The sequence below is a fragment of the Cladosporium halotolerans genome, assembly GCF_011745625.1.
Source record: "Cladosporium halotolerans strain TM138-S3 chromosome Unknown Sca27, whole genome shotgun sequence".
Classification (NCBI taxonomy): Eukaryota; Fungi; Ascomycota; class Dothideomycetes; order Cladosporiales; family Cladosporiaceae; genus Cladosporium; species Cladosporium halotolerans.
In genome coordinates, this window is record NW_027191478.1 from 191946 (window position 1) to 207593 (window position 15648).

The 15648-nt window shown below is 55.8% G+C and overlaps 5 protein-coding genes across 5 annotated transcripts; 1 reads left to right on the forward strand and 4 right to left on the reverse strand.

Moving 5' to 3' along the window:
• Window positions 1–467: 467 nt before the first annotated feature.
• On the reverse strand, window positions 468–1529 carry WHR41_06759 (uncharacterized protein; the record flags this gene model as incomplete). The annotated part of the gene is made up of 3 exons (XM_069375364.1): window positions 468–1130; window positions 1198–1344; window positions 1392–1529. The coding sequence occupies 3 exons, from the start codon at window positions 1527–1529 to the stop codon at window positions 468–470; spliced, it is 948 nt and encodes a 315-aa protein (XP_069227402.1).
• Window positions 1530–1643: 114 nt separating this feature from the next.
• WHR41_06760 (uncharacterized protein) lies at window positions 1644–2531 on the reverse strand (the record flags this gene model as incomplete). The annotated part of the gene is made up of 3 exons (XM_069375365.1): window positions 2382–2531; window positions 1870–2287; window positions 1644–1811 (listed from the first exon to the last, which is right to left on the reverse strand). Exons 2-3 carry the CDS (start codon window positions 2245–2247, stop codon window positions 1644–1646), a joined length of 546 nt encoding a protein of 181 aa, XP_069227348.1. The 5' UTR covers window positions 2248–2287; window positions 2382–2531.
• A 966-nt stretch (window positions 2532–3497) lies between these two features.
• WHR41_06761 (uncharacterized protein) lies at window positions 3498–5526 on the reverse strand (the record flags this gene model as incomplete). The annotated part of the gene is made up of 2 exons (XM_069375366.1): window positions 5173–5526; window positions 3498–5120 (listed from the first exon to the last, which is right to left on the reverse strand). Exons 1-2 carry the CDS (start codon window positions 5494–5496, stop codon window positions 3498–3500), a joined length of 1947 nt encoding a protein of 648 aa, XP_069227347.1. The 5' UTR covers window positions 5497–5526.
• A 126-nt stretch (window positions 5527–5652) lies between these two features.
• On the forward strand, window positions 5653–7764 carry WHR41_06762 (uncharacterized protein). The gene is made up of 3 exons (XM_069375367.1): window positions 5653–5819; window positions 5872–5930; window positions 5994–7764. Exons 1-3 carry the CDS (start codon window positions 5795–5797, stop codon window positions 7209–7211), a joined length of 1302 nt encoding a protein of 433 aa, XP_069227350.1. The 5' UTR covers window positions 5653–5794; the 3' UTR covers window positions 7212–7764.
• On the reverse strand, window positions 7512–9874 carry WHR41_06763 (uncharacterized protein). The gene is made up of 2 exons (XM_069375368.1): window positions 9409–9874; window positions 7512–9355 (listed from the first exon to the last, which is right to left on the reverse strand). Exons 1-2 carry the CDS (start codon window positions 9716–9718, stop codon window positions 7716–7718), a joined length of 1950 nt encoding a protein of 649 aa, XP_069227349.1. The 5' UTR covers window positions 9719–9874; the 3' UTR covers window positions 7512–7715.
• Window positions 9875–15648: the final 5774 nt, after the last annotated feature.

The window sequence follows — 15648 nt, forward strand, 5'->3', positions numbered from 1 at the left end:
TCTAGAATACCTCAAGTCCGCTGTCGACATGGCCGTAAAAGCCGCTTTCTCCGGGAGAAACTCAGATACACATGATGTACATGAACGTCTCCTACGCGTCTCCCAACCAACCCACGCTCAACTCCAACAGTTGTCCAGCAAATACACCATATGTCACACACCATCCGCGTGGGCGCCACTGGCCACATTGGCTCAGCAGTCAAGAGCAAGACGGAGAATGCGCTGATGAAGCTTGGCTGAGGGGCGGTTGGTCCCAGCGTATACATCGATCATATCGACCGAGGCCCTGGCAAGGGCTTGCATGGGTTTGGCAACCGGAGATGGGAAGCCTCTGCCACAGACAGATGGCGTTAAGACGGAAGAGAGGCTAGTGCGAAATGCTGCGCCAGGAAAATTACGGAGCAATCGATTCAGCAGTAAAAAGAGTCAGCCAGGCGTACCTGGTACTCTTCTCACACGCCGTGGTCCTATGTTGTGATCTTGACGGTATCGTACTGCATCCTTTCAAGCGCGCAGTATTCTGTGCCCAATCGCCACCGACAACCAAATCCTCGTAAGCATCTTTTGGAATCCTCTAAGCAGATGCGTGCATTTTCATCGCCACTCTCGTGGTACAGCCACTGGAAGGTCATCGCTGCGCAATAAAGCGCATCAAACCCGATTGGACTGATGTCATGTGGCTCGGTCATTCTAGCCAGATACAATATCTCTGCGCTGGCCTTATGCAGACTGTCGACAGCTTTTCGCTGGAGCGATAGCTGGTCGTCTAGTTCAGAGTCCATTGACGAGTCCAGTGACGGGTAAGGAGAGGAATCCGTTGTTGATTCGGACCTCTCCGGACACGAAAGCTTGTCCAACAGAGCGAATAGCGCTGAACAGGCCAGTCCGCGTGAAGCGAACAACTTTCCGTCTCGACTGCCGTCCAGCTGCTCAACGAAAGAATGCAACACGTCGGCCAGAGCCATCGTGTCAGCGGTTGCAGCCACGGTACCCAAGGTTTGCTTCTTTGCGCAAGCCGCGGCGCGTGAGGCAAGAACTGCAGACTGACAAAGGCGAGCAAACGGGGACTGGGGGATTCGATGAGGCGCTGCAACTGAGTGATAAACGACCTCTAGTGGGTTACCGGCGTCCTATTGAAAGACTTAGTTAGACGCTTGTAGGTATGTGTGCTGCCTGCTACCCTTGGTGCAAACTCACCCACATGCTGTCATTTGCGGGCAGAAAGTTGGTGGCAGTGGGCTCAGCCATGGTGCGCTGCTTTTTACTTGTGAGGGCAATGATTTGATCAAAGATGAAAATAGCCCACCATGCCCTCCGTCGCTCCTCGCGTTCGGTCCACGAAGTCTACGTCCGTCAGAATAGCAATCTACTCAGGATTTGAGGGAACATACAACTTTGGGGAGCGTGCCTGCAGATTCACCCCCTGCGGTTAATCCCAATAAATCGGCATATCGTGAGCAAGCGCCAATAGTGAACCATGCTGCTGGATATACGGCATGGCCGTATTCATACAGCGCGACGAGAATCATCGCCTGCAAGCAACAGAAAGACAGATATCCGGCCTCCTGCAGGATGACGAGGAAACCCTTGGCCTCGGCGTACGTTTCTTGTGTATCATCACTGCCGAACGGCGACACAACAAGCTACATTGCTAGGAAAAGCATTGCAAGATCTGGCCCGCCGTTGTGAAGTGTGGCACCTAGGTCGATTCGCTTCTTAGAAATGAAAGGAAGCCAACGATGGACAGTTTTAAAATACGCATCCGATGCATCTACGGCGGTGTTGCCGCGATTGAGGATTGCCAGTGTTTTCTGGAAGCAGCTATCATTAGCGTTTGCCGATCCCAAGGGGATGTGAGGCTCTGTTCACCATAGGGATATTGATAGAGGGTTGAGAAAGCTGCAGACCCATTCGATGAAAGCAGTCGACATCGAGTAGCAAAGCAGAAGGAAAAGATCCATTACTTGAAGCGCGAACAGGCTGCAAAGCAAGACCTCTTCGAGGTGAGACCGTCGGCGGAGTGTAAGTGAGAGCGTGCTCATGATAAAATGGACTTGCCCCAGGCTCAAAGTGTCCGCGGTTTTCTATACTGGCAATGGAGGCAATGGACCGGGCCGGCGCAAGGCCGGGATCGACGTATGCACAAAAACCGCCAGTCCTCGTACAAAGTCCGCATTGTGGCAGAGCTTTATCACACTTCCGCTTCTTACTCTTACACGCTACGCAAGCTGAATCGGCAGAAGCCATGGAAGCTAAATCAGCCGTAACACAGCCATAAGATAGGACGCTAGCCAACAATCAGCGTTACGGTGCACAAGTTTCCCAGGCGCGCAAGACCCCAGGTGCAAAAGACAGCAACAGCGCACGTCGCCTGGACTCACAAGACAGCAATAGCGCGAGATGCTTCGGGAAAACTTCAACGACAGCGTGAAACAATAGGAGAGCGACAGCGCATGAGAGATTGATGACGGTGCACTTGAGACTGACAGCATGTAAGAGAACGCCGCTACCTGAGGTCCCGATCCCTGTAGCGGGGCCAGACAATGGGGTTCCACATCATGCTGTGACAGCCGGCCGGCATATCTACCGAATCGCCACCATTATTACATCAAGAATCCTGTGTTGCTACTCCGATACTGGTGTTATATCAGAAATGTCATGTCAGGGGTAAACATTGCGAAGGGTATTTGTGGTAAAGACATATTAGATAATGCATATATTTTGCACAAAATATTGACTGGTACATACGACCATAGGTCAGTGAAAACTGGGCATCCCGTCCGCTCTGCCATACATAAGCACTGAACCGGGCGACTAGTACTAGAGTGGGTGACCATCTGGGAATCCCGCCTGTTGTATGTTTTTGACTTTTTGCCGCTTTCGCCGTGGCGGACTGTGTTTTGCTCGGAGAATCATCGAGCATCTGATGCTGTTGTGGTAGGTCGCGAGAGCTACTATAGTACGCCGCATGGCGTCGCTTGCTTACGCTCATTACTGTTTCTGCTTTTGTATGGTGCGAATCATAACCCCAACCCTAACCCTGTCAACCCTCAGTCACCATCACGTCCAGGCATGTTACACTCCAGTGGCAGGTGTTGGGGGCTCTCTCGAGCATTCTTAATTTCAGAAAAGCTTCACTCATGTTAAAGCGAAAATGAAGATGTTCACGGGGCATTACTGACGACGCCAGATGAATGTGCTCCGCATGAGTAAGTGTCGTCAATCGAGACTTGGAAGCTTACTAGTAAGAAAGAACACGCTTCGTACGCCAGTCAATTTTTCTATCTCGAGAGGCTGTCGTCTACTTGCTCACACAGGAAACTTGCTCACACAGGAATAAGCCACTGGCTCGGACAAAACGCCCGAAATTCACACCATAAAGTGTCCGAATGTCGAAAGCAACAATATACGTTGCTTCATGCACATTTGCACCGCGAGAACTATATTCTGATTCATACTAAAGTACACATGCTATACTCATACAAACAACACCTCTCTCACCACCCCCCACCCTCAACAGCCTCAATCCCAAGCCTCCGGCAACACTCTTCATACCCCAGCACAGCCATCAGCTGACCGATACCCGGCCCAGGAGTCCCAGCAGCGAGCCTCTCGCGCAAAAAACGCATCAAAGCTTTCTGCCACGCCTTGTACGCCTGCAGAACCTCCTCACGCTTTGCACCATCTTCCACAGCCGCTTCCGCGAATTTCACTCTGTCAATCGCCTGGTCGGTGAAAGGCACGTTGACGGCGGATTCGGAGCCGGAAGGCAGCACGCGGTGCCACACGGCCTCGTTGAGGTATGCGTGGATTCTGGCGCTAGCGCGCTCAAGGTCTGTGGGCGGGCGGGCGAGTGCGGCTTCATTGCTGGAAGGGTTGGGGGTTTCGAATGAGGAGACGAGATAGGGTCGTGCGGCATCGACGTCGCGGAGGAAGCTGCTGGCCAGGGCCTGCGCGTCTTCGCGGAGAGGAAAATCGCTGTTCGGACTGGTCTGGGGTGGCGCGTTGATGTAAGACGGACCGTAGGTGAAGAAGTACCAGTTGCGCTCGACGAATTGGGTAGCGGTCTGGTAGGATTTGTCGTCTGCGAGGAGGATGTTCTTGCAATATTTGGACAGAGATGCCTTTGATCCGTGCTTGGAGAGCGCCTCTGGGTATATTTTTGCGGCGGCTTCTGTGACCTTGTCGACGATGTCGCTAAGTGCCGTCTTGCTGCCATTTCGCGCCTGCTCGATGCGTCGCTGGACGTGGTTTTTCTGCAAGAACCACAACTTTTCCATCAAGACCATCGTGTTGCCCTTCGTGAACTTCAGATCGAAATTTTGAGCGAGCTGATCCATGGTCATGACATCGTCCTTGTTCGGATTGCTCCAGCCTTGTAAAGTCAGGAAATTGCAGAGCGTCTCCGGGAGAATGCCGTGCTCTTCCCGCAGACCTTTGACATCCAGCGCGATGTCTGCGTTACGCTTCGAAAGTTTGGCCTTTTCTTTATCGAGGAGCAGACCAACATGAGCGAAAACAGGCGGCTTCCATCCGAAAGCGGTGTAAAGATCGTGGTGAAGGGGCGTGCTGGCCATCCATTCCGTGCCACGGATGACGTGAGTGATCTTCATGAGATGGTCATCCACAACATTGGCGAAGTGATATGTGGGGGTCCCGTCTGACTTCAGCAAGATGGTATCTGCGGCGTCAAGAGAACTTTCGTCACCCACTGTGCTGGCGGCAGGGCTTCGTTTTAATCGTTTGATGTTGCCATAGATCAAGTCCGGATATGAGCGCTTGTGCACATTCTCGGGTTGCTTGAGACGGACCGTGAATTTGTCGCTGCCAGATTCTGCTCGTTCGGCGGCTTCTGAGGGTGAAATATGTGAGCAGTCCTGGTAGCAACCAGAGGTGACAAACGCAGCAGTCCCAGCTCCGGCAGTTTGAGGCGTGCAGAAACATCGATAAGCAGCTCCATCATCCAACAGGTCCTGGGCATGTTTTTGATAGAGCTCATTGCGTTCTGATTGCCAGTAGGGGCCATGAGGTCCGCCAACACCAGGGCCTTCATCCCACTGAACGCCCGCCCATTGCAGGTCTTCGCAAAGTCGATCAGTGGCTCCCGGAACGAATCGTTTCTGCAGGCGTCAGTTTGGATTCTCGTCGTTGCCTTACATTCACTTAACCTACCTGATCAGTATCTTCGATTCTCAAGATGAACTGGCCCCCCGTTCGCTTGGCGAGCAGATAACTAAACAACGCAGTCCGCAGGCCACCGATGTGCATGTATCCAGTCGGAGATGGAGCGAAGCGAGTCCTTGCGGGATAGTCGGGCAATTTGCCATCCCTTACATGAGCTTCCTTCGTCCTCGGGACGGAAGAGGCAAAGTTCCTCCTATATGGATATCGGTGGCGTTGCGTCCGCAGTCTCGATACTACACGCTGACCGAACGCGCTCGTCAAGCATGATGGACAAACCCATTCCGTTGCCTGCGGTATATTGATTGGCCTCATTGCATGCAGGGACGTGGCGCGTGGGCATGCGCAATGAAGGCTGGCGCGGTGTTTGACGGGAGACGCGCTTGGCTCGGAAGTTCGACGCTCGCAGCTCGCAAACGCCGTGGCCGAGCAAAAGTTCGTTTCCAAAGGCTGCTGACGAAGGCGCGGCTCGAAGCATCATCACTTGCACCACCACCTGCTGCCCTTGCAGTGAAACAATCCACCTTTGAATACTTCGAGACTCCCGTTCTCCTACGTACGACCTGAGGACCTGTGAATTTGCCCATACACATAAACCACATCGACCGCCAAGATGGCCGAAGAGCGGGATCTCTACGGTACGTCGGATTGCGCCAGACCACTTTTCATGCCCATGGCTAACAAGCATAGAGGTCTTGAACATCGAGCGCTCGGCGACCAAGGCTGAGATCAAGAAAGCATACCACAAGGTAAGCAAACTCAAATCAGTCCCTCCACATCAAACCAACCCAGAACTAACACCACCACCTTAGGCCGCACTCGCCTCGCACCCCGACAAAGTCCCCGACGAGCAGCGCGAAGAAGCCGACGAGAAATTCAAAGCCGTCTCGCAAGCCTACGAGATCCTCAGCGATGAGCAATCCCGCGACCTGTACGACGAGCACGGCATGGCGGCTTTCGAGAAAGGCGGGATGGGTGGCGGCGCCGGGCCCGACCTGGACGATATCCTCGCGCAGATGTTTGGCGGCATGGGCGGCGGATTCGAGGGCATGCACGGCTCGTTCGGTGGCGGCGCCGGCGGGCCCAGGCAGCGCAGGGCGAAGGGCAGGCCCGAGATGCAGCAGTACGAGGTCTCGTTGGAGGAGTTGTACAAGGGCAAGACGACGAAGTTCGCCAGCACGAAGAACGTGCTGTGCTCGCATTGCAGCGGGACTGGTGGTAAAGAGAGGGCGAAGGCGAAGACGTGCGACACTTGCAAGGGCCGGGGGACTTCGACGAGGATGAGGCCTGTTGGGCCTGGCCTGGTGACACAGGAAACGGTCAACTGCTCGACGTGTGCTGGAAGGGGCAAGTTCTACGCGGACAAGGACAAGTGCAAGCGCTGCAAGGGCGAGAGGACGATCAAGCAGAAGAAGATCCTGGAGCTCTACATTCCGCCCGGCAGCCGGGAGGGTGAGAAGATCGTGCTGGCTGGCGAGGCGGATCACGACCCTGACGACGAAGAGGCCGGCGATATTGTCTTCGACCTCGTGGAGGAGCCGCACGCCGTCTTCCACCGCGCAGGAGCGGACTTGCAGGCCGAGATCGAGATCACTCTTGCCGAGGCTCTTACTGGTTTCAACCGAACAGTGGTCAGGCATCTGGATGGCCGCGGCATCGCTTTGAACATCCAGCAGCCAGCTGGCAAGGTCCTCCGTCCCGAGCAGATCATCAAGGTTCCCGGAGAGGGCATGCCGCTGAAGCGCTCCGACCACAAGGGCGACCTGTATCTCGTCATCAACGTCAAGTTCCCTGAAGACGGCTGGTTGAAGGACGACGCCGCTGTCCAGAAGGTCAGAGACGTCCTTCCCAAAACTCAGCACAAGGAGGCCAAGCCTGGTGAGACGCCTGAGATCGTTGACGAGGTGGAGTTCGAGACAGTGCCGAACCTCGATGGCTTCGGTGCCGGCAGCGACGACCCGCGCGGCGGTGGAGACTGGGAAGATGACGACGAGGATGGCCCTGCAGGCGCACAGTGCGCGCAGCAGTAGACGACATTGATAGCGGATCACGATACCTGGAGCGGAGAAAAGAGCATAGCACGGCGTCTGGGGAGATGATTATAGAGGACGAGGGTTCTCAGCTCACGTTGATTGCGCGCTGAATTGACCTGTGCATAGACATGACTTGCGTTTAATTTTCGCGGTTGGAACACATGATAAAGAACAAAATCGAAAGTCGATACGGCAATTTGGATCCTTAGAAAGATGAGGTTAAAACCTCTGGCTCACGTTATAGACCCCAGGGCCCGAGTATTGGGGCATATCAGAAAGCAGGAATAAGGCTGGCGATCTTGGTGAAAGGATTGTACGTCGGAGCTATCTATTTGCTATCGACCGGGTATCGGAGCCACATCGCGCCTTTGTACGCCGCGGAGCCATCAAAAGAGAGTTATTCGTAGAAGAGAGGAGAAAGAAAAGGAAAAGGAAACGCCCATCGCCATCAAAAATCGCTCACGAACGCTTTGCAAATCTCAAAATCCCCCTTTGGCAGACCTAAGCCGTCTCGCCGTCCTCGCCCTGGAAAGCAGGCATCGCCCAGCGCTGTTTGTCGTCCTTCATCTTCTTCTTGAACAGATCCAGATCCTTCATCAGCTCGTCCATATCGTCCTGGAACGCTCCGTGGTCGAAGTCGCCCTCATCGTCAGACCCACTATCTCCGACGCCGCTGTCCGAGCCCTCCTCGTACTCGTCGTCCGTGGCATCGTAGTTCTCCGTTTGCAGCTCGCGCGGCAGCACAATCGGATTCTTCAGCTCGCCGACGGCAAGCGCCAAGTGCCTGCGCAGGGACTCAATCTCGACCTGCAGGGCGACGTTCGCGGGCCTCAGCTCGTCGACCTCCATGGTGAGCGCGCGGATCTTGACCTCGGAGACGGCGCGCGACTCCTCCATGGCACGCTGCATCTTGGTGACCTGGCGCTGGTAGTCCTCGAGCTCGTCGCGGGCGCGGTCCGCCTCGTCGCGCTTGCGCACCGTCGCCGCGTTGACGGACATCTGCAGGTTCTTGATCGTCTCCTGCATCTCCATGATCTTGGCGTCGCGCTCGGCGGCCGAGACGGCGTCCTGGTTGACGTGGGCTTTGGTGCGGATGCGCTTGGCTTGGTCGGCGTAGCGTAGGGTCGAGAGCGTTTCCTCGTAGTCTGTTGGCGAGATGCAGGCCACCATGGCCGTCTTGGAGTTGCCTCCCAGGCTGTCTTTGAGCAGCCAGGTGAGGACTGAGTCGCGGTAGGGGACCATTTCGGCGCGGCGGCGGGACTGATTTTGGGGCATGCTTCTGCGGCTCGCCGCCTGTCTCTTAGGGTCCGAGAGAGCGGCGATGACTCGTCCGAGAGTGCTCAACGACTGATTGATGTTGCTACCTTCGCGGAGACGTTGGCCTGTCGCTTCAGTGCGTCCGGCACGCTCAGAGCCTGCCAAATCGACGAGTCGCATGCGGGCAAGGCGTTCAATGGTGCTATCAGAGCTGAGGTCGTGCTGGATTTGCTTGAGCGTGAGGGTAAAGACGGCGTGAGAGCGGGAAGAGGTGTCGTTCATCTTTGTGCTGGCTGTCGTCCGGTTCATGTCGCCAACTTTCATGAGACGCACAATATCCTCGTAGTTCCGCACAGGCTCGTCGGTGAGGTTCTGCACGTACACGCCGTCGCTCTTGGATTCGCGGATCTTCAGGTAGTTCGGGGAGTTGCTCTTCGGTGTGAGCAGGTCCTTGACGTGCTCGTTGTAGATCTCGAAGTAGGAGACGTGAACCTTGTATGTTATAGCACTGTTCTGCTCCATTTCGATTCGCTCGAACAAGCCGCTGCAGGTTCGAGGTATAAGGCCAGGCTCGTCCGGAGTGCCCATCATGGTGTATGACTTTCCGCTGCCAGTTTGGCCATAGGCGAAGATGCACGTGTGGTATCCATCGAAGTTGTGGTCCAAAAACTCCTCGCCGAATGAACCATAGACATCGGCCTGGCCGGAGAAGTGTGGATCCTCCTCGTTATGTGACCAGAACGACTTGTCGAAAGTGAATGACTTCTCCTCGTACGTCTTCCTGCTGTTTTTGGAGTCCTCGACGGCAAACTCTGGCGGGAGCAGCTTTGTCTCCTGCGTCTCTGGGACCATGCGTACGATACATTTTGATTGCTTCTCGATGTCTGTAAACAAAGATCAGAAACAGTCCACTTCAACTCCCTGGTACTGTCCTCACCTCTCTTTATGAACTTCCGCACTCTCACCACGACCTTGACATTGCCAGCATCGCCGTCCGAAGACCGTGGCCTGTCCATGATCTCCACGCCTCTATTGCTCCTCAAGCTCGGCGCACTCGCAGTGCTCTGGTAGTTCTGCAAGTCCGGGGTGGTCAAGGATCGGTCGGTCATCTCGTCCGCGTCGAGGTCGGAGTCGGCGGCGTCGGCGAGAAAAAGCAGCAGGAGTTGTAGCAAGGCAGTGCTCGCGAGGAAGGCGCTGCAGGTGTCCTCCAGTGCAGCCTCAGAGCGCAGGCGCAAGGAAGCGAACATCGAACATGATTGATCGGCCTGCTATGCGCTGTCGGTGCTCAGTGCGTTGGCGCTACGCATGCAACGGGCGAGGGCCGTTTGGATGGCATTGGGCGCCCGCGTTTGGCGTTGTTTTGCGGAGAGAAATCGCCGGCTGGCATGGCAACCGCGCTGCCGGGGACGTCATTTCGTGAACTTTTGAGCTGCGGTTGGGAAATGTCGATACCTACTGTAGGTATGCAACAAGAATATTAATCGCACAACATACTCTGCTGCTGATCCACGAGCTTGTGTTTCATCAATGCTTCGTAACAGAATCGTTTCTGAAGGGCGTGAGGAGATGATGGCACACTGCTATTACCTTTGCGAATCAGGGCGCTCCTCGCCTTGCAACATCTACTTCCAAGTGGATTAACGATCCTAGTGAGGAGACCGCTATGTCCGAACATTCCAAACAAACGGTTCTGCGCTACAGTGAAAACGGATTGAGAGTAGGTCGTGTATTGCGATTCTCCCGTGTCAGGTCTATATTGCTAATTTACAATTCCACATCCACCATCACAACATTGTAAGGACTGACTGCCTAGCTGAAGGCTGCATCGTTACCGTGCGGAAAACATATAGGTTATTAAAAGAAATGTGGTTATCGAAGGAGAGTCTCCATCAGATCCCGGATGCGCTGCTCACGGGGTCGGTCGTCGTGTTGCTCACACTGTGAGGGTCGTTCAGCCGGAGAAGGCAGAGGAGGTCAGGTTCTCCTTGGTCGGCACAGCAGGAGGCGTGATCATGGTGGGCAGAGGGGCGATGGCAGTAGCCTTGTCAAGACCAGGAAGCTCCTCGCCCTCGGAGTCCTCCGGCATCTCCGGAAGATCGGTCAGGTCCTGACCAACGAGGTCCTCAAGATCCTGCCTCTTGCCGAGACCACCAGAAGACAGCGATGGGAAGCCACCGAGGCCGCCGCTGCCGCCACCGAGGCCACCGCTGCTGCCGCCGAGGCCAGAGCCGAAAGAGGGGAGACCGCTACCGCTGCCACCAGACAGGCCACCAAGGCCGCCAGTGGGCAGAGAAGGCAGACCGCTTCCGCCGCCGAGGCCGGAGCCAAAGGAGGGCAGACCGCCGCCGCTGCCACCAGAGAGACCTCCGAGGCCGCCAGTGGGCAGAGAACCAGCGCCGCCGCCGAGAAGGGAAGAGAAGTCTCCCAAACCTTCACCGCCTCCAAGGCCGCCAGCGGCAGAAGACTCGGTGGTAGTCGGGGACGAGGACGACTCGGTCGCGTTGGAGCCCGAGCTGGCGGAGCCTGAGCTAGACGAACCAGAGGAGCCCGAGGAGCCAGAGGAGCCCGAGAAGCCAGAGGAGCCTCCGAGTCCGCCAAGGCCACCTCCACCAAGGGAGCCCAGGTCGGGAAGGCCTTGCCTCTTGAAGTTGGATGCAGAGCCAGTCTCAGCCGGCGCAGCAGCGCTCGCCTTGGCGATCAAAGAAGAGATGGCATCTTCGATGCCGCCAGATGACTTGGCGTCGGCGAGGAGGGAGGTAAGCGATGCTTCCCAGTCGACAGAGCCGCTGGGCAGAGCGGCAGGGATGCCAGAAGCGCCAGACTTGCCAGATGCGCTGGCTGAGCCCGAGGTGTCGGCTCCTCCAGAGGCGCCAGCGCCAAGGTTGGGGATGCCCTGAGGAAGAGCGGCGGCCGCGGCCACGAGGAGAGACAAAGTCGCGAAGTTCTTCATGGTGGCTTTGTGGAAGGTTGTCTGCGTTGGGGGTAAAGACTGTTGATCGGTAGAGAGTGAGGAGTGATCTGAGGGATGAAGAACACAATCTGGGAGCGATAGGCGCCTCCTTTATACCTACTTCCCGAAGACCTTGTCGTGCTATGGCATTTTGCTCAAGCGGACGTTTTGCAGCATGCGGCGAAGGGACGACATGACGGCGCCGAGCTTAGACTGAAGATGAGACGCCCCAGCATCTTGATGGCCCGGGAGAGTGTGTGGAGTTGGAGGATCTGCCTTACAAGGAACTAACACGTCGTAAGGCTGTGGATCCGGGTCCTGCGATTGGTATAAGCCCCTACCTGTAGCGTCTGGAGCGACGCGGACCTGACTTGTGGTACCACTCCCATCCGGGCCATCAACCAAGATAATGGTGTGATCGACGTGAAGATCATTGGTATCTGATCTGCCGAGGGAAACAGACGCACTCGGTATATGGGCGCGGTTTGGTGCCTCCAGCGTTTCCCGGCCCGTTCGCGTGAAGGGCCCAATGCATCGAGCCATACCGGGCGAGAGGATGCTGGAAATCGCGCTTCTGGCCGTGCCTTCAAGACGTGTATGCGCCTTCACACGGTAGGTCCAGTCTCCCAGATGAGGGAACGGGGCAGTATCCGCCTTCTGTACCAAACTCTGAGCATCGATCGGCTCATCGTGAAGATACCGTTTCGCGCTCAGACGCGCAAGTTCCAGCATGTCGATCCCCACGAAGCCATGGTTTGGGCAAGACTAGTTCGTCGTGATGCAAGACGTGACCAGAAATCACTGGTCTGCAGTAGCGATGTGACAATGATGCTCTGCCTCGGTAGTTCAAGGATAGGGACAAGGCGTGCAGCTCCGGTTTCGGTAGGCTTGAAACCAGAGGGTGATGGTGCGACGGACGGCGAAGATGATCTTCGGCGCCAGGATTTTGGCTCCGGGGCAAATTCCTGGGAACACACGAGAGACCGCGGGACGTGAACGTTGGACGGGGACATAACACCGCACTTTTCGACACATGTGGAAGAATCAATGGTCTTCTTGATAATGAATCCAGCTTTTGAAATCGCCAAGCCCAGTGAAATCTCGCGATCTCCCACATGAGAGATGCAGAAGAGCTGGGAGTCGCAAGGCTGACGTTGAGACAAGAAACGGGTTAAGGTACGGGGTGAAGAGCGCCGAATGATCCGAAGCCTTGCCGACAGCCGACAGCACGCCATGATCACCAGCGGACCGAGACTCATCCTTGACATCTGGAGCACGGGGGAAATGCCAAATGAGTCGCACCACACGACTCGCACAGCCGCCCACACGTGCGCCGACTGCGCAGATCATCAAGGTCCTTTTATGTGACAGAATCATTCGACTGATGCAGATCACACATCTTGTAATCTCGGACAAGAGGATCGACCGACGATGTTGGTCTGTCCATGTGCATCATTGCTGTGACAAGGCCAATTCAGCGAGAGACGATCCCACGAGATGAGCACGGCAGATGTTACAGCGGCAAGGCTGAGTTGCTCCAGGTGTTGATTTGAGGGACACCTAATCAACCGCTCTTGTCATCGGCCATACCACTTCAAAAATAAAACCTTCAACTATCACAATGCATTCATACTCATGTAAGTCCGCGGCTGTCAAGATAACGTCGATGTTGATAACTAGATTACTGTAATAAAGTATCTGATCGACTATAGAAAGGAGAGTGTATGGGAAGCTCTTGTCCCCTGCCGAACGCCCTGATTGCATTCCATTCGTGTGTAAGCTCATCTTCTTCTCAAGACGTTATGAGAAGCGGCACTATTGTGATGCTCTCCGTTAGGAGCTCAAGCCCTTTAGAAGACACGGACAGTCCTGCGGTAGGCCTTGCCAGACTCCTTGGCCTTGCTCTCATGGTCGTGCTTGGAGTACTTGCCCTCCTGGCCGTTTCCCCAGGCTTTGCCCTGGCCCCCGTGGGAAGCCTGACCAGACTGACCCTTGTGTGCGTACTGACCTTTCTGGTACGCCTGGCCGCTCTTTGCAGCATCCTGCTTCTGCTTCCCAGCCTCCTTGTCTTGCTCATTATCGTCATCCTCATCGTCATCGTCGTCATCGTCATTTTCGGCATCATCATCATCCTCCTCCTCGTCTTTCTCGTCATCATTCTCATCGTCGTCCTCATCGTCTACATCCTCCTTGTCGTCCTCCTTGTCGTCGTCCTCCTTGTCGTCGTCCTTACCATTCTGGTTCTGACCGTTCTTGTAGCCATGGTCCTTCTTCTGGCCGTCGACACCTTGGCCGGCGTCCTCTTGCTTCTGGCCGGCGACCTTGCCCGCACCAGAGCTACCGTCGTGGTTTGCACCCTTCTGCTCAACGTCGACATCATCGTCATCGTCCTCATCGTTGTCATCGCCGCCAGCGGCCTTCTCAGCCTCCTTCTCTGCGTCGCTCTTCTTCTTGTCGTCGTTGTCATCGTTATCATCGTGATCATCTTCGCCCTCCTGACCGGGAGCAGCCGGGGCCTTGGGGTCCTTGGGAGCCTGGCCGTTGGGAGGGGGCACTGGCTTCACACCGCCAGCTCCAGGGGCGGGCTTCGGGGGCTTGCCAGCGCCATGAGCACCGTTCGGGGCCTTTGGCGCAGCAGAGTCGTCGCCGTTGCCATTGGACTTGGAGTGACCGGCCTTGCCATTGCCGTTCTGCCAGTCGTTGCCGTCGTTGTCTTGGCCGTTGCCGTTGGATTTGGAGTGGCCGCCCTTGCCGTTGCCGTTCTGGCCGTTGTGCCAGTCATTGTCGTTGTCGTCGTCGTCTTGATCGTCGTCGTGAGACTTGGAGTGGCCGGACTTCCTACCGCCGTTGCTGTTTTGCCAGTCGTTGTTTTCATCATCATCGTCATCGTTGTTCTGGGACTTGGAGTGACCAGCCTTGCCCGCACCGTGACCGTTCTTCCAGTCGCCGCCGTCGGCAGCATCGTGGCTGTCCTTGCGCCCGCCACCGTTAACAGCACCGTGGCCGTTCTTCCAGTCGCCGCCACTGACAGCACCGTTGCCGTGGCCAGAAGAGTAAGCCCCAGCCGGCTTGGGAGCAGCAGCACCGTCATTAGGACCCTTCTTCTGGTCCTCGCCAGAGGGGCCAGAGGACTTCACGGAGATCGTGTCACCCTTGATCTTGCTTGCGCCAGCATCGATCTTGTTCGAGTCGGCACTAGAAAGAGAGCCGAGTCCGAGGCGGTCGGTGGCGTAGGCGGCGCCCTGGGCGGCCTTGTGGTCGACCTCACCGTTGCCCTTATGCTCAGCATCCTTGAGGGTGGGAGCTGCGGCTGCGAGAGCCAGGAGGGCCGAGAAGGTGTATCCGGTCTTCATTATAGCGATTGATGTCCTATTATAGCGATCTGGAAATTATAACGAGTAGTAATTGGTATTGATTGTTAGTTGCTGGGAGTTGTGGGATGAGATGTGTGGAATTGATCAATCCAGACGGATGGATTGGCAAGTCTTTATACACATCGTGGTGGTCCTCCTCGGCAGGACGTCAACACTGCGTTCACACAGCCTCAAGAGCTTCTTGTCCCAGCCGTGTGGTCGATACCGCATTGAGCGACGGGATGTCCTTCCAATGGCAGCGGGAATAAACTGATTTGCTGCGCGCCACGGCTCGTCAGGCGCGGCACGGATGATCTACATCGTGCGTGGACGACCTCCAGTTTCGATGGAGTGTACCTGCCGCTCATAGCTTTTGGAGCCGATGGAGCTCTTGCAGCCCGTTGCCACATCATTGATGGTGAAGTTCTGATAGCTGATGCTCTTTTCCACGTGCCAGCGTGGAGCCGATTGCATTGTGAGAACGCCCAAATATGCAACACGTTATCGAAACGATTGATTGAACGACTCGATCACGACCAACTTGATGTCCAAATCAGTGGCAATGCTCGTGGTCCACCCTGGAGCTCTCCAGAGATGACGTTCGTAGCCTTCCAAAGTTGCCCAGAATCACTAAACCCAATACACTGCGGCGTCGTCTCCGTAGAACAACACACCTACATACCGAGCCGCACAGCGCGCAGCAGAATGTCGTTCCCACAGCCATAGTGGAAAGCCAATGAGACGGGCCTGGACGCTTCGGCCTCGAATCCAGCCGTCTCCCAAGAGCAGGATCGAGACTCCGGCAGACTCCGGCACCTTCCCACATGCTTTCCATCAGTTCGAAGTACCAATTCGCCGTACCTGCATCGGTTTG